General features: G+C 37.4%; 1 protein-coding gene across 3 annotated transcripts in view; it reads left to right on the top strand.

Moving 5' to 3' along the window:
• The window catches only part of SPAG16 (sperm associated antigen 16), a 399,263-nt gene that overhangs the window by 17,074 nt on the left and 357,684 nt on the right, over positions 1-24,505 (top strand). For all 3 annotated transcript variants that reach the window (XM_083841616.1, XM_083841615.1, XM_083841614.1), the window contains 7 exons: positions 961-1,007; positions 1,381-1,479; positions 8,061-8,188; positions 14,397-14,534; positions 19,434-19,541; positions 20,147-20,264; positions 21,636-21,705. In XM_083841616.1, coding sequence (XP_083697742.1) covers positions 961-1,007; positions 1,381-1,479; positions 8,061-8,188; positions 14,397-14,534; positions 19,434-19,541; positions 20,147-20,264; positions 21,636-21,705 — 708 coding nt within the window. The remainder of the gene's footprint in view (positions 1-960; positions 1,008-1,380; positions 1,480-8,060; positions 8,189-14,396; positions 14,535-19,433; positions 19,542-20,146; positions 20,265-21,635; positions 21,706-24,505) is intronic.

The raw sequence follows: 24,505 nt of genomic DNA, 5'->3' as shown, positions 1-24,505 counted from the left end.
CTAGGTGCTTACAATTCAACTGATACCTTGAATGTCATGATGCTGTTCTTTAGAAGAATTCAGACTTGGGAAGCGATGTTAAACTGGAAAATCACGCATTTTTTTGCCTCTTCATTTCATTTCCTGTTATGTAAAGAACCTATGGTTTAAAATTGATGTGTGTGAAGTACTGAATTGCCAGCTTTTCTTTTCTTCAGAAGTTAATTTCTAGTTTATTTACATGGGTCATTTATAGGCTAACTGATTTCCTAGGGAAACAGTCAACAGCGCATCTTACTAAAAACATTTTAGTTATACTTTCACGGGCTGTAACGCTAGTGGATGAGATGTTTATTTTAGTTTTGTTTTACACCATTTGTTATTTTAATGGAAAGTTTGACTAAAGCTTTTGGAAGAACTGTAATTTGCAATGGATTTTTATAATTTCCAAGTTCACTTACATTTATATTGTAGATGTGTTGTGATTATTATTTGAGGCACAAGCGCCAGCTTCAGTAAATAAGCTAGTATTCAGTGTTTTATTTCAGATGCTCGTTTTGGAACTCATCTGCATTTGATCAAAACTGCCTTTCTCTGAGAGCACCGAGTTACTTGTACTTAGAAGCATCAAGTCTGTGGAAGTGTCAGTGCTGTAAGACCCTTGTGAAAACCAGTGATTGGATAAGTGAGAGTAGAATTTAGCCGGTGTTTAATTCAGAATAATACTTGAGTTCTGCTTTTGGTGGTTTGATTGAGCTAGTCTTAATGGTGGTTAAACCTGCTGGGACAAGTTTGACTCTGTGCACCGATGTAGTTTTTGTTGGAGTTGTGCCTGGCCATCTAAAGGCTGGTGGAAGCCTTGAGAGTTTGGCAGTGTAAAGAACAAGGCTGAGGGTGGTCATAACAGATGGTTCTTTTACAGTTTTTGAAGTTCGAACAGATCCTGTGTACCAGCTGTTTCAGGCTTAACAAAACCTGCAGAAATTACAATAACAGACTACTCTAAAGATGATTATCAGTACGAAGAGGTAATTGACTAAATTGATTATCGTATGTGATATCTGTGGTATTCATGTTTCATTCTTTTGTTTTACTTCATTAATGTGACGGAGGAGTGGCATAAATCTCCTTTTGTGAAGTGTGATGATGAGTAATCTTTACTTTTCAAGAGGAGATGTAGTGTCAGTTTACTTATGCCTTTCATTTCAACATCAATACTTTTAAAAAAGATGCAGCTATTTCCATTCCAGCTTATTTATAGTTAATATTTAAACAACTTAAAATATATTTAAATGGGGCGCAATATTTTTAATGTGAATGAGATTAGGAATGAAAGTACTTACACTCTGAAAGAAAGATTTATAAAATATTGATACTCTTACTTTAAATCACTTCATTTAGGTTCCAGCAGATGATGAGTTTAGTCTTCAGGAAGATGATGAGGATCTGTCAAAGGCTCTGCAGACTATTCAAGAGCAGACTGAAGATGCCCATATTTTAGTAAGAATTTTGTAACTATTAGTAAGACTGTCTATAAACTACTTAGTATTACTGAGTTGAAATTTGCACATTGTAATTTATTTGAATTATGAAATACTTGTTGAAAAGATTGTCATGTTAGAAGTTTCTAGGAGTAAATGCGTCACAGCAGAAAAGGCAACTTAGGTTTCCTGTATCTCATTTTCCTTTAACTTCTGTTCATTTTATGTCCCATAGATGACCTCATATTTCAAATATACGGGTGTATTTTAAAATTTTTAAAATCAATATTTTAGGGTTTGTTTCTTTGTGAATAAATTTAATGTGTGTGTAATCCCTGACATGGAGGAGAAACAAGGAGAAATATTTTTAATCTATTGATGTTTCAGCAGTGGAATAAATAACTAATCTTGTACCTCTGTTAATGGTCGAACTTGAAGAATGGTATGAAACAGTTTTCTCAGCTTGATGAAATGGATTAGATACCATGAGCTTTTTGTAGATCAGAAGATGTGGTTAAACTCAAATTCTCTTTGGTTTTGTGCATATGCTGATAGATGTCTGCCATCTTGCTTCTTGGCTCTTTATTTGGAGGTGTTTTTTCCATAATTTCAGAATTTGAATCATGCTTTCAACCTTTAGCCAGACATTAATAATAATAAAAAAAACTTTTAACACACTTGCTAGTTTCTTGACAGCTTTCATAAGGATATGCTGTATGTTTTGTGAGGCTCAATGACTAGATTGTTTGATGCTAATTCACTGGAAAAACCAAGTGCTGCAGCAAATGCTTTTGCTGACCCAAGTAGAAGCGCTGTTTCCTGTGAATTAATATTGAATCAGTATTCCAACTCTGAGCTAAGAAGCACAGTGGAAGGTTGTCTTCACATGATAAATAACTGGTACATTTTTTTGCCCCCAATTATCAGCTTCTGAGCTTGCCTAAATAGGTTAAATTAGGTAATAACCATATCTGAGAAAAGCTGCACTGCAGTAAACAGTTTTAAGTGATTTTGTGTATATTTGCTGTTCATAGTATCTTTTATACCTAATTCTTTATTAAAGATTGTATTTCAATACTGTATGCAAATGTTTTGTTAAGAAATTTTATAGAGAAAGCACAGATCAAGTGAGCATCTAGAAATATTTTAGCAATTTGCCTAACGCAGATACTCAGTTTGGAAACTGTGGATATTTATAGTAACTATAGTTTCTTTTACACTCTATTTAAAAAAAAAAAAAAGGTCAAGTACAACCAGGAAAAATTAAGAAAAATGTTTTATTTTCAAACTTCCTTCCAAGGTAATTAGCAGTAATTACTAAATGAAAATGAGCCAACATAAGATAATGCTTTTCACCATTTTTTCCCCCAAAAAAGTCTGTCTGAATTAAAGCTATGTTTCTACAGGGAATATTGAGGCATTTTTTTTCCCTTCTGGATCTGTGCCTGGGTGCAGTGGAGCTACTGAGGCTACCTCACCTGCAGATTATCATTTACAGTGCGTGTTTTCATATTTGGATCCCAACAGAGAAATGAGGCTGGTGGAGCTCTAACCTCTAAATACCATTTCCCCCCTAGTCTGGAGGTGAAACAGCAGCTAATGCAAAGCAGAGCTGTGCTGGGCAAGACATGCTCTGCATAGCAGGGATTTTGCCTCCTCTTCCTGTTCCATTTTTCCTTTTCAGTTGCAGCTCATGATTTTTTTTCCCGTTGTCCTTTCTTTTAGTCATTATAAAGTAATATAATTTACATTTAAACACAAGCAACTGTATATTCTACATATTAAAGAAAATCTCAGCTGATAGGGACCCTGGGAAAAGGTTACAGAACTTCTGGAAAACCAGGCAGTTAAAAGAAAGCAGACTAAATTACTTCCTTCAGTAGAGACAGCTATTACGCTTCCTTTCCAGGACCTTTGTTTTCTTAGTATACCAAATAGAACCTGAAGTCACGTTACCTTCTTTAACCTTAGTCATGTTATTTAGGTTTGATTGTATTTTATTTGATCTTGTTAAATAAACTTTGAATCCTTTTTTCATTCCTGTTTTTTTTTTTAATCTGTGTTTTTTGCAAGAACATGTCATTTTGTTTTCCAGGGAAATTATTAGGGTATTTGGTGTTAGTCTTGCTTCACTGGACAAAAATTCTTGCAAATGTTGTGGAAGTCCCTAGTATTAAACTGGGTGATTATTGATCAAATGTGCAATCCTTATATTACTATCAAAATCTTTTGAAGATTGTAATTCAAAAAGAAATATTTAGCTGATATAAAGAAATACTTTAAAGAATTCTGACCATTTAGTCAGAACATTATGGGTTTTGCCTGTGTAGCTACTACAGGGTGTCCGTTCACACCACATATATCAAGAGATTGCTTTTTCCTTCTTTCTAGAGAGGTCGATATATACAAAAAGTTACTGTTTGCCATTCTATGGATAGTCATCTGAGGTTAAGATCAAGTTCAAGCAGTTAGCTTAATAACACTTGTGAAGTCTGCAAAAGAACAAGGAATTTCCCTCTGGTTTCCTGAGGCCCTGTTCCAAGACTGTGCGTGGTAGACTGCCTTTATTTCTCCCTGTGCGGTTCCTTGCTCAGTTCCTGAAATGCTTCTCAGTGGTAGTATCTAGCCAATAAATTCTCTTCTGCACAGATGAAATGGATTCCTATCATATTTCCATTTATTAAGGGAATCAAGCTGTGTCATTTCTTCCAAAGACTGGCTTTATAGATGTGTTTGGGTAACTACGAGCAGCAATATTAGACATTGGCCTCACTTAGAATAAAGAAAGAAAAGCAAGGAGGAGAATGCAGCTGCATGTCTGCAGACGTACTCTTTGGTCCTTCTGTTATCACAATTAGAAAATAGACCTGTCTGTGCTGTATGTCCAGTGATGAAAATAGGCCAAATACTGCACTGCACTTGGCATACTGCAGCATTCCTACTCCAGTGCTACATGTCTTGATCTTGTATGTACATTTCTTTGTTAGATAGGTTGCTTGGATTAAACGTGTCTTCTGTATCATAAAAAATAATGATGAGATCTTCCAGTATAGGGAATACTGCTTGTTTTTAGTGTATCAAGAGAAATGCCTTAATCTCCGAGGAACTTATGCAGTTGCATTGATAGAACTCCCATGAAGGATATGAATAAGCTGTAAATGGCTGGAGTTACTAAAATTCCCCAGCCAACAGATTATTTTATATTGAGGAGATATTTTGGGTTGAGGAGATATTTTGCAGTCACAGCCTCTAGCATTTCTTGATGAATATCTCAGTGGAATTTTGTTTTCAGTTAGTACTGAAGACAAGAAAAGGTAGGCGTGTGTCCAAGCTCTATCTGCTTCTCATTTCTTCTCTATAGTGGTATTTTTTCATAATATGTAGCACAAATCATAGAAACTTAGTTTCTTCCAGTGGTGCATTTAAGTGATTTGATAGTCGCCAAGCCCAGGTTTTGGTCTGTCCTCTCACCAGTAGGACAGGCATGCGCAGTGCTGTAGCTTGTCTTAGTAGACCGCGCTGTTAAGTAAGTCCATTGTGGTGTTTTTCTCGCTATGGAGTTCCCAAGTTCTGAGAGCTTTGCATTTTGGCATGTCAAGTAGCTGTAATCCATTTGAAGTCTGAATGAATTACGGCCACCTCTTCAGCTCCCAAGTTGTGGCAGTCTCTCTCAGTTGGTTATCTTTAAATGGCTTTGGGAAAGGAAGTCTCAGACTGGGTCACATTGTACTTTTTCCACCCCTTCTTGCATCTCTGAGCCTCTCTAGAAGAACTTAACATCAAGCTGTGCCCAAAGACGAGCCGGCATGGAAGAAGACCGGCCTGGCTCAACAGAGTTGCGGCTTGTGCTTAGCAGAAAAAAGAGGGTTTATAATCTTTGGAAAAAAGGGCGGGCCACTGAGGAGGACTACAAGGATGTAGCGAGGCTGTGCAGGGAGAAAATTAGAAAGGCCAAAGCTCATCTGGAGCTCAATCTGGCTACTGCCGTTAAAGACAACAAAAAATCCTTTTACAAATATATCAACGCGAAACGGAGGACTAAGGAGAATCTCCATCCTTTACTGGATGCGAGGGGAAACCTAGTTACTAAGGATGAGGAAAAGGCTGAGGTGCTTAATGCCGCCTTTGCCTCAGTCTTTAGCAGCAATACCGGTTGTTCTCTGGATACCCAGTGCCTTGAGCTGGTGGAAGGGGACGGGGAGCAGGATGTGGCCTTCGCTATCCATGAGGAAATGGTTGGCGACCTGCTACGGAGCTTGGATGTGCGCAAGTCGATGGGGCCGGATGGGATGCACCCGAGGGTACTGAAAGAACTGGCGGAGGAGCTGGCCGAGCCACTTACCATCATTTATCGGCAGTCCTGGCTATCGGGGGAGGTCCCAGTTGACTGGCGGCTAGCCAATGTGACGCCCATCTATAAGAAGGGCCGCAGGGCAGACCCGGGGAACTATAGGCCTGTCAGTTTGACCTCAGTGCCAGGAAGGCTCATGGAGCAGATTATCTTGAGGGTCATCACGCGGCACTTGCAGGGCAAGCAGGCGATCAGGCCCAGTCAGCATGGGTTTATGAAAGGCAGGTCCTGCTTGACAAACCTGATCTCCTTCTATGACCAAGTGACGCGCTTGGTGGATGAGGGAAAGGCTGTGGATGTGGTTTACCTTGACCTCAGTAAGGCTTTTGACACCGTTCCCCACAACATTCTCCTCAAGAAACTGGCTGCTCGGGGCTTGGACTGGCGTACGCTTCGCTGGGTGAGAAACTGGCTGGATAGCCAGGCCCAGAGAGTTGTGGTGAATGGAGTCAAATCTGGTTGGAGGCCGGTCACTAGTGGTGTCCCCCAGGGCTCGGTACTGGGGCCGGTCCTCTTTAATATCTTTATCGATGATCTGGATGAGGGCGTCCAGTGCACCCTCAGTAAGTTTGCAGATGACACCAAGCTAAGTGCGTGTGTCGATCTGCTCGAGGGCAGGAAGGCTCTGCAGGAGGATCTGGATAGGCTGGAGCGATGGGCTGAGGTCAACTGCATGAAGTTCAACAAGGCCAAGTGCCGGGTCCTGCACCTGGGGCGCAACAACCCCAAGCAGAGCTACAGGCTGGGAGATGAGTGGCTGGAAAGCTGCCTGGCGGAGAAGGACCTGGGAGTATTGGTTGATAGTCGGCTGAATATGAGCCAGCAGTGTGCCCAGGTGGCCAAGAAGGCCAAGAGCATCCTGGCCTGTATAAGAAGCAGTGTGGCCAGCAGGTGTAGGGAAGTGATTGTGCCCCTGTACTCGGCTCTGGTGAGGCCGCACCTTGAGTACTGTGTTCAGTTTTGGGCCCCTCGCTACAGGAAGGACATGGACGTGCTCGAGCGAGTCCAGAGAAGGGCGACCAAGCTGGTGAGGGGTCTGGAGAACAAGTCTTACGAGGAGCGGCTGAGGGAGCTGGGCTTGTTCAGCCTGGAGAAGAGGAGGCTCAGGGGCGACCTTATCGCTCTCTACAGTTACCTTAAAGGAGGCTGTAGAGAGGTGGGGGTTGGTCTGTTCTCCCACGTGCCTGGTGACAGGACGAGGGGGAATGGGCGAAAGTTGCGCCAGGGGAGTTTTAGGTTGGATGTTAGGAAGTACTTCTTTACCGAAAGGGTTATTAAGCATTGGAACGGGCTGCCCGGGGAGGTGGTGGAGTCACCATCCCTGGAGGTCTTTAAAAGACGTTTAGATGTAGAGCTTAGCGATATGGTTTAGTGGAGTACTTAGTGTTAGGTCGGAGGTTGGACTCGATGATCTTGAGGTCTCTTCCAACCTAGAAATCTGTGATACTGTGATACTGTGAGTGGGCTGCATGTGGTTGGGTGGAGGCAAGAAGTTGGCATCGTAACAGAGGTATGGAAGGTGTTTTTTTTCTCTGTAGTAAAGTGTTCTGTTTTGATTGAGCTTTTAGCAACTGTCCTTGACCCATGAGTTGATCTTATCTTAATAGCTGTCTATCTTGTTGGCACTGGAGGAGATGCATATGAAGCCTTGGTGCACCATCTGCGTTCTGCTAACACTTGTAGCAGTGTTATCTGACAGCTTCATTCAGTGTCTGCATGTGGATGTTGAGAAGAAAGGGGAAAATTGGTCTTTGTGGGGCTTCTTCCTTAGTAAGAGACCTACTGATGGAGATGCAGCTCTTGGTCTGTCTATAGTATGCACTGTCATTAAAAAAAAAAAAAATGCTATTTTTCTGTCACCTTGGACTTTGGCATTTTTCAGGAAATGAAGTACTGATTTTTTCATTGTGAGTTTTGAAGGTTGCTGAAGGGTGCAGGAATACAAGAACCAACATTTTCTCTCTGCTCAGTGACAGAAGAGCATCCATCAGATGAAATAGTTTCAGGTCCATATCAGATTATGCCAGGTTCAGAGTACAAAAATCAGGTGGTTTTTGACTTCTCTAACCTTCCACAAACCTTGATATTAGAAGGTATCGGATCAGAGATTGCAGATCTAATCAACAAAGACAAGGGAAACATTCAGCTGTACTCTAATAGATCTATGACTTTAGATGGCCTCAGAAATAGAGTATGATAACTGCATTTCTGTTGTAGGCTTAATAACAAATATCAAATTTTAATTTCAGGCTTTGCAATCAGTTCTGACCTCAGAGAAATCAGTGTCTGAAATACCTGAAGCGATGGATGACTTCTTCTGCAATTTTCTGGTCAGACTGGGGATGTCTAGAACCCTCGACTGCTTCCAGACTGAATGGTAAAACATTTAAATGACCCTCTGACTTTGAGAATTAGGAAGTAGATGCTCAGGATTCAAATATTTCAAGTATTGCAGAATTTATTCATATGTGACATTTTACTGAATGAATGAACATGTTGAGACTGAGGATGAAAAATAGTGTTTTAAGGACAGGTTCTCCAAAACGTTGAATCCAGGGAGTTCCTAAACAGGTACATTTGAAGGACTGTATGCAGTTTGCCTAACTCCAGATGTTTACAAGCCTGAAGTGGTCACCTCAGGCCTCTTTTATGTCTAGTGAAGAGAAATACTCGCTTTTAGGCTGCAACCCATCTAAGTTGTTTTAGCCATCTCCTTTAAGCTGAAGTGAATTTAAGTGTATTTTTTCAAGTACGTTCTGCTCTCCATTGAGTACCAAAGAAGACTGGAAACCAGCTGCAATGCAGAAGTCATCACTGGATGAAATGGGTCCAGTGCAAAATAACCAACGTTTTGTTTCAGTAGTACTGAGAAATTAGGTGTTCTCGTTATTTTCCTGCTTTCTGGAACCCGTGTGCTTGCTTAGAAGCTTGAATGCTTTGTAGTGTGATATAGTGTTTTCACTTCAGGTGTGTTTTCAGACCTTCATCATAGAGACCTTGTACTTTGAAGTAGAATAAGCACAATTTTTGATACTTGGTAGTTTGGGTATATGAGTCAAAATAATATGGTATTTTTAAAATTTAATTCCTGTAGTAATTGGAGGAGTAAACTCTTTAGCTGTTGCTATCTTCCTTTCCTCAGCAGAGCAGGGATTCAATGTAAAATTGTTGCAGAAGTTTAAAAGTTCAGCTTCATCTAAATAGCCTGCTTCATATATGGAATCCCTCAGGTTATATAATTTTTACTATTGATTAGCTAGAAGTGCTACAAAGCTTGAGAGGACAGCTGAATTGTTTTGTAGTAAAGATGACGCTTGTTGTGAAGTTGTCTTGAAATATTTTCAGTTACAAGCTTGGTTTTAATCTGCAAATTACATTGGAAAGATTCTGAGAAGTGAAAACATCTTTCAGTTGGAGTTATCTTGTGGTCAGTCTTGAAACGAGGCATTCAGAGGTTTGTTAACAAGGTGCTTTGAAGTTGTGCAGTTTGAAAATTAGTGAATCTGAAAAGTTAGAAACATCACTTTTCCTAAAAGAAGTGGTGATGCTCATAGGCTATTAAATTTTGTTAGAAACAGTCTCTAGTGGGGAGTAACTGCTGTTGTTGATGAGACTCTAGTTGTCTCAGTGTAGAAATCGCCAATGAGGCACTGCCTCTAGAATTAATAATCTGCTTTTTGATAGCGTAACAGTGTGACTTAAATGATTCCTTAGAGAAGGAGCACTGCAGTTCTGTGTTTTTTCAACAAAAGGACTATTAGGAATAGCATTAAGTTTCAAGAAGTTCAGTGGTTTTTTTTTTGGGGGGGGAGGGGGGGAGATAATTAATACTAGATGGATATAAATATTGGCCTTTTAATGAAATTTCAGCCTTCTTTGAAGTACGTGCTGTTTGAATTTATATCAATGGCAAAACTCAAATTGCTTTTTAATAAAGCAAGAGCAGGTTTTAGCAGGTTCTATCTTGTAAATCCTTAGCTGTACATATATATATATTTTTCCTTTGTAAGTAGTATTTTTTTAGATTTCAGTAACATTACAAAAAAGCTCAGCGTGTCAGGATCTAATCTTACTATATTGAGACTGTCTGCATTTAATGCCTTATTTCAAAATGTTTCATGTTGGTTTGAGATAGATAATTTGCAATATTAATGAAAGTGAGAGCAGATTAGTGTACTCAGGTTCCTCATTATGTATTGGGACGACTCTCTCGCTCTCATGCTGTGGTGATCAAGTACTAATGGAATTTAAAATGAGAAATTAATTAACGTAGAGAAAATTTATCAAAAGGGCTGCTTTGAAATAATTGTCTGTCTAAGATCTAAAGGTCAGTTAAATTGGAGCAAATTATCTGTTTATTTCAGAGTTTGAGAAAACATTGTTATTCTGTCCAGCTGTATAAAATGTCATGGTTATGTTGTATTTTAAGCCAAAGCCATTTTTCTTTGGAATGAATAATTTTGTAATAATTCTAGTGATATTTTCACATATGTAGTTTTTTGCACGTTTTTCCTTCCAGTTATACTTGAAGGAATTTAAAATCAGACTTAAATTATTTTTAGAATATCTAATTTACCATGAAATTTTCTGTTCCTTTGATATACAAGACTTTATAGTGCTTTTGTTGCTTATGAAAGATATTGGATAGACAGCTCTGGAGTATGAAGTGCAAGGGCTGATCAACTGTAAATTGATGTATCCGACAGTCAGTACCTCTTAATCCCAGAGAGCTCACTGCTGCTGGCAGCATCTTGCCAGGCTGATGAGCAGATGAATCATTTGCTCTTCACACATGCACATGGAGCTCTCGCTCTGTATTTTAGTAAACTCATTGGGCTGGTAATCTCCAAGTGGTCCTGGAGACCTGGCAATGTTTCAGTTTGTGAGGAAAATGAAACCTGCAGGCTAATTACAGAAACATGATTTGAAAATTCATTTCTTTTTAATATGGTTAAAATTATGAATAAACTTACAGGACTGTGCAAGGTAACAAATTCTCTGGTTGTTCTGTATGCTTTGCAAAGATTGTCTGGATCATGCATAATAGAGCGTATGCAGGGAAGCTGTTGTGTTTTCTGAGTATAAAGGTAGATTTATTTAAAAAAAAAACATATATCCTTTTTTCAGAATGAAGACAGTGGATGTAGGTTGTGATCCCCCATGTCACAGCTCCCTGAAGGCAGTGGAAACAGTCTACTTATTTCAGGCAGACCTCAGTTTCATCTGCTCTGGGTGCTCTTTAGCCTGGAAATCATGAAGTCACAGTAATGCGTGCTATGCTGTGAGTTCCTGAATCCTGAGAGCAACGAGGCTTGTTAGTTCTAGGGCAGGATCACACTAATAGATGGGGGTTTGGGACTAAAAGATGGAGGTTTTGGATTAGAACTAGCTCAGGACACAAGTGAAGTAGCCTCAAGTTCACTTGCAGAAAGCCAGGTGAACATATATACTTGTTCTTGATGCTGGGAGCTGACTATATATATAGACAAATAAGAATAAAAATCAGGTGTACCTAGTTTTTTCTTTCTTGAGATGATTCAATAGAATTGGTTCTTGTTCTCAGCTTGTGCTTATTATGATTGAGACACGTCTGTCTATGAATGTCGACATGGATTTACGGAGTGCTTGCAGCTGCAACAAATGAATGCACAATGCATATTTCAGATCAGGAGCAAACAAACTTTCCTAATATTGTGCGTATGGCCTAGTTATATATTCTAGTTATCTATTCGTTTAACTTCTCACTTCATCACGGAAGCATATATTTATATTTATTTAATGGGAAGTATGTAAGGATGCCACAGGAGACTGAAATTTGGATCCTTTTTGTCTTAATCTAGTTCTGCACAAGTCACTTGTCTATGGAGCAAGCATAACATGGTAATATACAGTTTCTACTTACATGCCAAAATAATAGATGGGAGGAATACACTGGGGCATAAAGGGTCCTTTATTGTCTGCACTCATTTTTTTTCTTAGTCTTCTGTTCAAACTGTCTAAAAGGTTATCAGTTAGAATTATAATTTTCAGCAAGAAGTTCTTGTAAGAGCTAAAACTTGAAATTGTAGTCTGTGAATGCATCTCCAGGTGATTTGTCCCTTGGTAAAGGATTATCCTGAGCTACATGTCAGTTTAATTGCAGGGCCTCTGCAACTTGGTTCCTTTAGAACTCCTAGAAACTTTAGTTCAATGTAAAGCATATAGTAATAATGTATTATTGTAAGTCAGCGTCCTGGGCTTTGATCATAAAATCATAGATGGCCATCTGTTCCTGAAGCTTCCAAATTCTTGGTTAACTTTAAATGGTAGTTCAAGAATTATAACTCGCTTATTCTGAAATCTTAGAATAATGTTCCCTTGTGCGTGGAACTAACTAATTTAATTTTGCATCACAGTTCCCTTCTTTAATGGAAAGCAGTGAGAACAATAGCTATGTGGCAGTCAGCGAGGTATGCAGGAGCTCCAGGAGTTTTACAGGACTAGTTTGATGAAATGAGATCTCACAACGCAATCTTGTGTAGCTTTCGGTTCCTCTTCTACATGCACAAAAGCCTTCATTTTTAGTAGCACTCTTAGACAAGAGTGAGTTTATTGATATTAATTGTCTTTCATTAAAATTGTCTTTCAGAGTTTTTAGCTCTGCTGGAGACTAATTTCATCAGTTATCCATGTCTGATGTGTCTTCATGCAGAAAGCTGATGGCTTTCATGAATTGCACTTAGGGCATTCAGGGGAGAAAATTTCCTGGCAAATAAAGAAGTTCATAGATTTGTGATCACTTGCAATGAGAAGTGCCCTTATCTTCAATGTTTTTGATGGGAATTGTATCTGCACATCAGTCAATATTTTTGGAAAATGACTAAGCTTCTTTCTTGGCATTAAAAGTCTGTTGCTACTACAATTTGCTGAAGAAAACTAAGTGATGATGGAATGAATTTTGCTTTAGACACATCCAGTTTAATCTTTCAAAATCTTATAATCTTTTGGTGGCAAATGTAAATGATAGCTTAATTTATAGGGATGAGCGTTCTAAGACTACCCATAGAAATCAGGAAAGCAGCTGACCATAGCAGTTCATCTAGGTATAGGAGTTCGTAACGTTCCTCTTAATTTTTAGAAGGTACTATGTAAGAGTCACTTGTGAGATAAGAATCCCTTACTCTACAAAACTTCTTGTTTCCACAGCATGTTTTAGCGATCTAGGAATGCTGCTTACCATGCTCAGATTTCAAGCCTGCTATTTGTATCCATGTGCAGGATACAGTGTTCAGGATATTTTTATCACTAATTACTGTTGTTGTTTTCCTACTTGCTAACTGAAAAAATACGCACAGATTCAATATGCTTTTCCTCTGAAAAGGTAAATAATATTTATATTATTCCTTCTAGTGAGTTCCTACTTAAAACATCTTCCAGCTGCAGTCAAGACCAGCAGGGGAAAAAACTGGGGGCCTAGTAGATGTCTGATGTAAGCTATTTATAGCTCTGCTGAACCTATGCTGAAGTGATAGAGCTACATAGTGCACGTCTTTATCTTCAATGGATCTGTAAAAGCTTCTAGTAGCTGAAGGTCCTGCCCTTCCTTCTTTCAGGATAAAAGCAAACAGATGCATATTTTGTACTGGATTCTGGAATCACCTCTGCAGTGTGAGCACAAGTATTTTATCATATATGTAGGCTTGAATCTTGATGTGTTTTGAAATACTCTGACAAATCCTGATAGCTTATAATCATTCCTTGAACAAGTGTAGTTTTGCAGAATCATTTACTTTGTGTAGTGACAGTCATGTTTTTCTGAATCTTTTCTAGTAACGCTATTCTTTTTTTTTTTTTTGATAGAGGATACTTAAATACTTTCAGTTGCTCCTGGCTTCTACAAAGAATTACATGCTGCCCCAGATTCACTTCTGCTGCTCAAAATGCAAGTTAGTCTGTACACTTATTTAACAAAAGCAGCCTTCAGGCTTCTACATCATAGACTCTTGTTTCCTCGGGGGCTGGTAAAATAGATAAATATAAGAAGGTGACGTTAGCACACAGGAAGCAATGAAGAACAGGAATGAAGAGATTTTCTGATGTGAGCTTAGAGTTCCATGTTGATGATAGCCTTTAGAATCATTCATCCTGGTTTTTCACAACTTTGTCATCTTATTTGAGTCTTCAGAAAAGAAAATATCTTGCGTGTATTTGAGCATATGAGAGAAAAAGCATTGTGTGTATATATACAAAAGCTTAAAATGTTAAATCAGTATTTAAACAAAAATTTTTTGGTCTTAAATTATTTGGAAGAAAGGAAGGAATGGAACTATTGAAGTAGTATATATATAATATAGTTGAAGTAGTGTCATAGAGGGCATGTCATTAGAATTACAGTAAGAATGCATTTTTAGAATGAAAGTGGAAAAATAGAACACAGGAGTAGTAATATTGCTAACTGTTAATGATTATAAAAGAGGTAAATGCCTTCAGTTGGTAAATATCTGATTCTATTTTATATAAATGCTAGCGTAAGAGAAGAAACATCAGTGAACTGAGAAATAGGAAAAATGGAATAAAATCCAAAATCCCTTTCCCTTTTCTACTAGGTATGAGCTAATAGAGAGAGGTGCCTTCACAGCCAAAGATGTCGGACTGGTGCCAACTGTGTATACTCAGAACCAGCAACTTCAGGCTGAGAACATGCGTTTGAGGAAAGATCTGGACAACTATAAACTTGCTGCTAAGTATGTTACTTGGTTTTAATGAAACTTTGCTATACGGTAGTAAAAGGCCAGATAAAATAAATCTTAAAAAATAAATTTCTGTTCATTATGCTGGCTGCACATATTTTTGCTTCTAGGTGACATTTATAATTAGTTTAATTTTTTTTCTGAGCTCTGTTAGAAACCTAAATCTTAATTTCAATTATTTGCCTTTACTGGGCTATAGAACATAATTTTCAAGATCCAGTAATCACAACAAATTACTACAAAGAATTATGACAGTATAATATGTAGAAGTACAAAATAAATGATTATATGCATTTTGTATTAAAATACAGTACTGTAAGTTATAGCTGCCATGAAATATCAGCATAGGGAAAAAAACTATAAATTTTTATTTAAAAATGCAAAAATCTGTTGCTTTGGTCTGAGAGTTAAATGGTATGTCAGTGTAAATGACCATCATTGATTATATCTGTGTACATTGCAGTACCTGATTTTACAAATACAGTCATCAGAGAGTTAAAATATTTACCCTATTTAATGGAGATGTAGTAATTAACTACGTATACTGAAGAATTGGTAGATCTATACATGATGATTGAATTAACCCTGAGAGCTAATAATGCACTTACTTTGATTTTTGCAAGTGCATAATTTTAAAATACGGGGCTGTAAAAATACGTTAACTCCATCTCTGATTTTACTCAAGATTGCTCAAGCTACTCAATTTCATTTAGATTGTTCCTCTACATGAAAAATAGCTACTCAGATTTTAAATAATCATTGCTGATGGTAATAACTATCATCAAATGATTTTCCAATGATAATCACTTATAACATTTCAAATAAATAAACTAATTGGCCATAGTCTATAAGCTATGTAAACAGCTTTAATAATCATAAAGTCAAATATTGCAGTCATTTAGACCCTTGCACTGGTGCATGGGCCACATAAAATGTCTTAATTTTCATCTCCAGTTTCTTTGGACATTGGATTTGTGTGTTGAATGTCTCCTGTTAGAATGGGAGAGCAAGAAGTTGTAATGTGCTATAAAAGAAGGCTAGACAAAATCTGGCCCATATGAAACTTATTATTTTCAGTAGTAATTTTAACAGACTTTCCTTCCTTTTCTCACCTTTTTTCTTTTTTTTCCTCCTGTATGAAGCAGCATGTGCCATAACAAGATAGTGGGAGCTGATAGTGACTTGATATGAGTTGATGTGGGCTTGTGTTATTTCTTCATGATTGTTTAAGAACATAAAGCTCAAAATCTTTTCACCATGGTCCTGAGTTGTTTTCTTTCCCCATTAGGATTTCTATACGCCCTTTCTACAGGGCACCATAAAACTTTTTGTAGCAGATGCCTAGTTCAGACTAAAAGACAGAATGATAATGTGCAACGGGAAGAGGGCAGGAGAGAGAAAAGACATAGCCTGTAGGAACCGAGCATATTGGCAATCTGTTAAATAAAATTCCCAACAGTCAGTGAAGTGAACTGTGCTTAAAAAAAATAACTAAAAAATCCATGAACTGAAACTCAGCTCTGCTTCTTCATGTTGTAGTGTTTCATGAAACACAAAACAACAGAGGTCTGGTCATGTTGCCTTTTTGACATTCCAGAGATCACAGTGATATATAGAGGAGTTTGATAGGTCACAAATTAGAAGTGGACAAATTATTTATATTGGCATTTATTGTTAAATACTGCACTTACTCTGCATGTACCATATTAAAACGCAAACTAAACTACAGGTACTCCTTTCTGTGATGGTAGCAAGAACTTTATTTTCATAGTCTTTCTGCTGCCCTCACGAGTGAACATATGTAGTTGTGAAACAGTCTGTGATAATAATGGTTGCTACATTATTTTTCAACCTCTTATTTCAAATAAATTTCAGATAATTTTCCAAGCTTTCAATGTTGTTAATGTTATTAAGTTGTGCGCCTTGTGACATTCATTTCAGTTACTTGTTTTGAGTATTTTATGAATGAAAACAGTACTATTTATGGAATGAAGAGTGAAATAGAGCAATTCTGCTGTACATACCATGTCCTTTGTCCTTTAGATAAAACCTGATTGTAAAAAAAACTGATTGTAACAACCTATGCTAAATCCTTTCATTGATGTGGCTGTTAATTTTTTTCTTGTTTATCCACTCAATAACTGAAGTCAGTACCCTTGCTATAATAAAGCAAATATTCCGGCAGGAGCCAAAATTACCTGGAGGACAGTTTGGGTTTTCAAGTTCGTGAGAGAGAACTCACCAATATATACTCAAACCAGAACGCCTAAGAGCACTGAAGAAATGCTGATTTGACTAGTTAGAAAATAATGATTCATGATCAAAGACAGACCTAGATTTTGCGATGTGGATCAGTCAGAAAGCTTTCATGGTGCAGTGCTGTGAAGTGTATTTGAAGATAGCTTTTAATTACATCTGGTATTTTTGAGCTTGCTACTCTTGACAACCTTCAGCTGAAAGAGGTGTTGTTTGCGGCTTAAATGGTAAGGGGGCCCAGGCTAAATGACTGTAAACAAAGTACCTTCTGCTTTAATGTAGTTTAACAATTGGTGGTAGAGTTACAGTGTCTAGAAGGGGTATGTAATTGTATTTTGGGTATTTTGATGTAGCATTTACATGATTGCGTGGCAAGCAGGTGAGCAAGTAGACTAAATTTCAGCCTGTTGGTTACATTTCACTGTGGCTTTTAATTGTTTAAAGAGAAAATCAGCAGCCTCAGTTCCTGTTTACAATGAATACATATTTTTAATAGGTTGTCCAAGATCCAGAGCCGTCTTGATATATAACAAAATCACTGGAATGCATACATTAAAAGAAATAAATCAGCATAATTCTTCTATTCCAAAGCTAGTGATAGTTACTGGCTTATATACACTTTAGGTACACTGCTAATTTTTATTTAAACTTTAAAAACAGATATTATATTCTGATAGAAATTGGTTTGTTGTGTGACAGTAGATAAAATATACCTTTAGTGTATTCCATTTCACGTTATTTTATCTTGAAGGCTACAGTTGAGCTCTGATCCTTTGATAAAGGGGGGTTATCTGTTGTGGTATTTCTCTGGTAGTAGAGATACTTTCCCAATATACAAGAAAAATTTGAAAACATTATCTCTGAAAATTGTTGACTCTTATCTCTTATAGTAGACTAGTTGAGTTTAATTCGTATTAAATATTATTCATGTATGTTTTCTAAAATTGTCTTTATATTCATTAAAATGTTGAAAGCTACAACTTGCAGCATCCTGAGGAATTGAATACAACTTGAGTTCAGTCAGATCAGGGCATAAAACATGCTTGGTTTTATCAAGCCCTTCCCTCTTCTGCTGTTGTTGTCAAACTAATTGCTTGAGAAAAGTTCAAATGGAGAGACTTTGACTACAGTCTGACAAATATTTTAACCAAAATAATGGGATATTAACTTTTCTGTGGCTGTAGCAACGTTTACTCAAAGAACAACCCATCTGCTTAGCTTGAAAGGGTTGGGTTTTGTATTCAAGGTCTTACGGCAAGTCAGATTTTATGTGAGTGGTGTTATGATGGAGGCGTTTCACAGAACTATTCTGAAATCATTGATTCATTTACCTCTCAGTTTGTTTGCTGTTCACACGAGCTTGAGCAGAATCATTAATCTGTACTTTGTATCTCAATGCCAATATCCCAAGTTATTCTGTTTCACAACTTCTGATATTACTGCGCACACATACACAAAGCTATGTACATGCCTATGGCTCCTTGGAGTCTTTTCCCAGTGGTTCCTGCAGGGGCAGCCCTGTCTTTTTTCATTTCCCTGACAGCTTTGACTGCTGCACAGTGTCATTAGATTCTGTGCTCTACAGCTCTAACCGCCCCTGCTACGAGCAGCAATTCACATGTAAATGTGCACATATTCATATGATAGTTTGTATAGGTAGCAAATAAAGCAAATGTGTGCATATATAGTAAATATGTATTATTTGTACTATTAAATATAATGCAAGTTATATGTAATAGTTACAGGTCGTCTTCTTGGACCTGTAATTTTTGCATATTACACTGTCATAATGGCTTTTCTAACTATTCAACTCCTGTTGAAGAGGAAGAGAGCTTTATTTTTGCAAAGAACAAATATCTAATTACTGTGCAAGGTAATTTCAGTTTTCCTTTGTGATTAAACAATGCATCTACTAATCTTCCCTGCCAAACCCACCTCAGTAAAGGCAAGGAGAATCTGTATATACTAAATTTATTTAGGCTATTTTCTATTATGTTTATGGAGTAGCAAAGCTGGATGTCATGTGGCTGTATGTAGAACGTGCGTAGGGGAAAACAGGTGATGAGTAAGTTTGCAGTTAGTTTTGGATTTGATCTTGACAGGCTGCATGCTATTGAACAGAGCCTAGAACATTTTTAGTGCATTTTAGTGCATTTTTTTTTTCCAGAAGCTCTCTAAAAACACGAATTTGCAAGGCAATGGTACAGTTAACCCTCTGCATGTGTCCTTCTAATGTGCTGTTATGATGGGCTCCAGATCTGATGTAAATACTAGAAAGTCTAGTATCTCCAAAGTCTAGTAACTCCAAAGAAGAGTATTGTTTTCTGATTACCTGCACCTTGAATACGTGCCTCCACAAGATGCCTTGTGCCTAAAATAAGGTTGACTTCAACTCTGGGATGTATAATGCCAGAATCCCTATGGATTCTGTATAAAGGAACAGAAGAAAGGTAATGGTGAAAGTCTGCACTGTTTTGTACATCGCTGAGCAGCAAAGAGACCTCAAAAGCATGTTCTTCACCACAGGGTGTAGTAGCAGAAGTAGTCATGTGTATATCTGAAAATGTATCTGTGTGTATTCAACATGCAACAGGAGGAGGCTAATACCTTTCTCATGTATTTTCTGTTTACGTGTAGCAAAGCAAAAGAGGCTTTCTTAAAAATGCAGAAAGAACGTGACTTCCATCGAATGCATCATAAGCGAGTGGTCCAGGAGAAAAACAGGCTTATCTGTGACATTAAAAGGTAAAAAAGCAAAACAAAAAGCCAAGTTGTTGCCTGGAAATAAGATAATATGGTGGAATTTAAAGTGTTATAGTAAAGCTAGATGCGTTTACTTAGTGTCTTGGTAAACTAATTCCATCAGACTATTCTTCTATGTACTGTATGCTTCCATGCCTATTAATTCGTAATGAACTTCTGTATGTTTTCCATGGTGTGATGTGGTATTAATAATTATACAGTATTTCTAATAGTTAAAAATATCAATGACATGTTCTCTCACCCGGATCTTTTGCTGTGAATATGTAATGATTTTGGATCCTTTGTCCTTTGTAAAGGTAACTGGTATCCCACTGAGTTCAGAACCTTTGCAATTGTGATTCCTGTAGCTGGTATCTTCTCTTTTTTTACACCGTGAACTTGCTATGTGGAATTTACTCTAATGCTTTGGTTGCAAATAAGCTCAAGCTAGGCCATTGGTACAGAGGTATAATAATTAATTTTTTAACATTTAATTCCATAATTCTGTCCTTCTGAAATTCTGTTATATTCTGTTAACTGTGTAAGATTAGGATATTAGTAGTTTTGTGAAGTTGTTGAGGAACTATTTGTCATCTTCTTGCTCATAGGCTGAAGGCACATTATGCATCCTATGAACCAGTGCTGAAGCAGCTGACTGAAAAATACCAGACTACATTGAGACAGAAAATGTTAACTAGTTTGGAGAGAGACAGAGCAGTTGGACAGGTAAAATTATGGTGAACACCTCTTGCAAAGCTGCATGGAATGCTTCTGGTATATAATTCGATAAATAAACAGGATATTTCTGGTAAATCAACTCACTTATCTGATAGCTTGAAGCAGGATAGTGAGTTTTGTGTTATTTGGTGAAATATTAATAATGAAAATATGTGAGTCTTAGTGCCGTAAGGTAGTAGTTCTCAGTCATTGCTGACTCTTGAAGGGCAGCACTGAGCAAATAATGTGCAGACCCTGGGTTGCTTTGCCTCAACATCTTGAGGAAAGGTATGTTATCCCCACAGATTCATATGGTTCCATCTATGCCTTTAGAAATGTCTAAGTTTATTACTGTTTCTTTTTTTTCCTAGTTATAACCAGGTGTTTAGTTACCTTAATGTAATTTACCTCAAATAGTAGGTACCAGACGCAGTTTTTCTGTCTTGCGAGAGGAATAATGGAGTAATATTTTACTCCTGTAATCCTACGAGATGTATATGTTGATATACATGACATTCCACTCTTTTAGCAGAAGGTACTATAAGCAGAGATAGGATGGATGAAGAACAGAGATTATCTTTCCTGTGTTTAGCCAATAGGTTGTTTACTTAAAATGAAACTCTGAAAATACACTGCTTTTCAGCAGTAGCATTACCTGCATGTGGGTGACATGAAAGGAATTCAGCATGCTCATGTTCTCTTCTAATAGTTCTCATCTCTCATTTCCTCCTTTCCTTTGCCTCCAGTTTTGCTCAGGTCACCTGAGGGTTTACTTTAAAATGACTGAGGATTACATATTTGAAATTGCATTAAATAAAAGAAAGATGTCCTAAAAAGAAAGGTTACTGTCTATATACAATTATGCTAAATAAGGAGTACAAAACATAAAACAGTTCCAAAGCTATGAAATCTCAGGAACCTATCCGCTAAGTCTCGAGTAAGACCTATCCAGTGATGAATTGGATGAAGAATTCTAGACTGATGGCTTTTCTGTAACTTAACAAGTTTTGTGTCATTTTTCTTTATGATAAAGCTGCATGTCATATTGTGCCATTAAGTTAAAGATCAGTGAGAGCAGTAAAAGCTGAGGTTGCTGTGTGATCTCAAGTACTTTGTTTGTCTGTATTGTTTTAATGGAGTTATAAAAAGTATTTGAAGAAATTCTATGTTGCCTGTATTTTATCATGTTGTTTCACTAGACATTTCCAAAATCTAGAATTAGGATTAATGTTTATAACTTGAAGATAATCAGAAAAGGAAAAAAAATACATATAATTTATTTAAATATGAAGATATAAATGCTGTGTGTTGTGAACAGACAGTTCAAAAGCAAAATTTTGATATCACCTTTTTCTCTTTTTTTTTTTTTTTTTACAATAGGTTACAGGTTTACAAGCTACATTACATAACTTAGAGTCTGGATATGCAGTTCAGAGTCCTGTGACAAAAGGTAAAATATTTCTATCAACAAACTCAGACTGGTTATGGGTTCTGTGTTGTAATAATTATTTTTTTTAAAAAAAGGTGTATCAATAAATCAAAAATGCTTGTACTATAAATGTTTATCAGCTGTGGTGGTGACAGTGGCAATTGTATCTTTTGAATGTTTATTCTAAAGTGTATCCATTGAGGACAGTGAAACTGCTCATGACAATATGAATGAGCAACTGTGGAAGGACTTTGTCGTAGAAATCTTATTTTGTCAGATTTTTATTATTTTTTCCACTAACTCTTTTTTCACGATTGAGTTTTTTCAGCTGACTGTGAGAAGGTATACATGGCAGTCTGGGAACAATTTGAAAATACTAGCATTATGAAATCCAGCGTCATATTTTAGCATGTCTCACTTTTACAGAAGGTTAATAGTAATGCAAGCTGATATAATACCTGCTGGGATAAGGTCTTTATCTGTATGGTATGGTACTACTTACCTGATGTTTTGAATAAATCCATAACTATTACATTTTCTTAACTCCATCAAAAAAAACTACAAAAACTAGCACTTAATTGTCCTCTTGTTTCCAAGTTAAGTGAAATCTATGCTATCCCATTCTTTGTCAGCATCTCTTCCAACTAATAATTTTCAACCTTCCAATTTCAATTACATTTGACAGAGGGAGGTAAGTCTTAAAGTAGGTTTCAAAAAGATTAGTGAAAATAGATGAGATGATAAAAAAAAAAAAGGGGGGGAAACAGTGAACTCTACTCTCTGACAATAAAATGTTCACAGGGGAAGGGGGATTGAACCTACCTTCATTGTGAGCAGAACTTCAGATTTGATATTAGAGAACCCCAAATTTTTCAGCCACATCAGTGACCACGTGATGCACCATGCCCAGCAAAGCATGTCTTGCAACTAGGATTTCCAGGAGTCCCTTGAAACACACCCAACTACAGTTCTCTTCTGTTCAGTTCAAGAACTTACCAGATTTCCTTTCTATAAGGACTTGAAAGGGTTTTGAAGTCCTACCTGGTATAAACTAAGCTACAGTTTTAATTTTGTATGGAAGCAAATAGCTACTAAAATAAAAAGTTCTTTAAATATAGAGTTCAGATGTGTTAAAACAGTGGTCTCTTCAGTGTTCACAGTATCTTTCTGTTTTGGATTCTGATTCTGTTTTTGTATGAATTAATACCGTATTCCTCAGCAAAGCACAATTCAGGCCCCAGGTATCTTTCTGTGGCTATATGTATTGGATGTGCTCTGCCTTAGTCTTTACATTTTTTTACAGCTGAGGGTATAAACCTCTGCCCTGTTGAAGAGCACTGGACTCATCTTCATCCCACTTCAGACAGTGAGGAAGAGAACGGGCTTTTTATTTTCTTACTTAGGAGAGGGGCATGTAGCATTCAACTTTCCATTATACTCTGGATTGAGGATAGATAGTGGGGTTCTTCCCTCATGCCAGTGCTTTATATTGTAGATGCCCCAACTGTATTTTTCAAACTACATGTACTTTGATTAGTTATTTGAGTGATTCTAAAAACTGCTCTCCGGCTGTTCACAGTACTTGTTTATTCTCCAAAACTCTTGAGAGCACTTTATAGTACCAAAAAGTGACAAGCAGGGGAGCACTTTATAAATTAAAAAAAAATAAAATAAGTTGTCTCCAGCACAAATTATTAAGCTCATCAGCCACCCATGTGCTTGTACAAGTCTTACTTTGCTTAATATGCTGCATATCACAAATTAACTGATATTTCAGTTCATTTCTTTGTCTGCTAATACTACATAATTCTTATTGCACTCTTTTGGTCATCTACGCGTGTCTCAGTGGGTAATAGTTTTATTCAGATACTTTTTATTGCCTCTTGAATTCTTACTCATAAGAAGGTATAATTGAGACCTTGAGAAGCAAGCAGTGCATAGATGGAGAAACGTTTGCTGCATTTTTCTCTAAATTTAAGTTTCAGTTTGGAAGGAACAAGTAGCGTTGGACTCAAAAGTCTCTGCTGTAAGGAGACCTACAGCTGTATTTTCTCAGTTGCTATGTCTTCAGGACTGACTTCTGTGTGTTCCTACGTCTTGGTTAGAAGACAATGAACATTCAGATTGGCAAGTTGTCATTTGCCAAGGTGAGATGCCTTTTCTGGCTAGCTGCCTGCTTTTTTTGCAGAGCAGGGTGGTATGAGGATGGCTGTTTGCCTTGCCACAGGAGATTCTGTCACTGCCCCTGGTGCTGCTTCTCTCCCACACCTGGACTTGACCAGATGACACCTGGAACGATGGCTTTGGCTGGAGGGCATCCAGAGTGGCTTATAACTGGTTTCAGGATTGCTTAAGAGTTAGAGGTTTTGAACGGTAGCAATGTGGTCCAGCACATCCAATCCATTGTGGGTTTTCTTGTTTTCAGGGTGAGCCATATAGAGAACGTAATTAAGAACCAAGGGAAGTTTCATAGCATTCACGAAGTTTTCATTATAACTTTGTATCTGGTAGCTAGGTAGGAAAAAAAAGTGAAACTATTTAATGTTTAAGACCACTATTCTGGATTTACTAAGGCATTTGATGTAGCAGCCATCAGTGTGATGCTTTTCAAATAATTGAATAGGATAGCATCCACAGTAGAGCATGTAATTTAAAGTTATTTATTTGATAGGGTGTGGGTTTTTTTTTTTTTGCTGTACCACTGCCAGTCAGACTGCCATTTAGCTTTTTGCAAAGAGTGCTCATACCCAAATCGTTGAAGAGGAAGTTTTCTTCAGGTGTTCTTAAAATAATTGCAGGTATAAGTTTTTGTTTCCTATTC

The sequence above is a fragment of the Anser anser genome (assembly GCF_964211835.1).
Source record: "Anser anser genome assembly, chromosome: 6".
Lineage (NCBI taxonomy): Eukaryota > Metazoa > Chordata > Aves > Anseriformes > Anatidae > Anser > Anser anser.
This window is presented reverse-complemented; position numbering and strand designations above follow the sequence as displayed.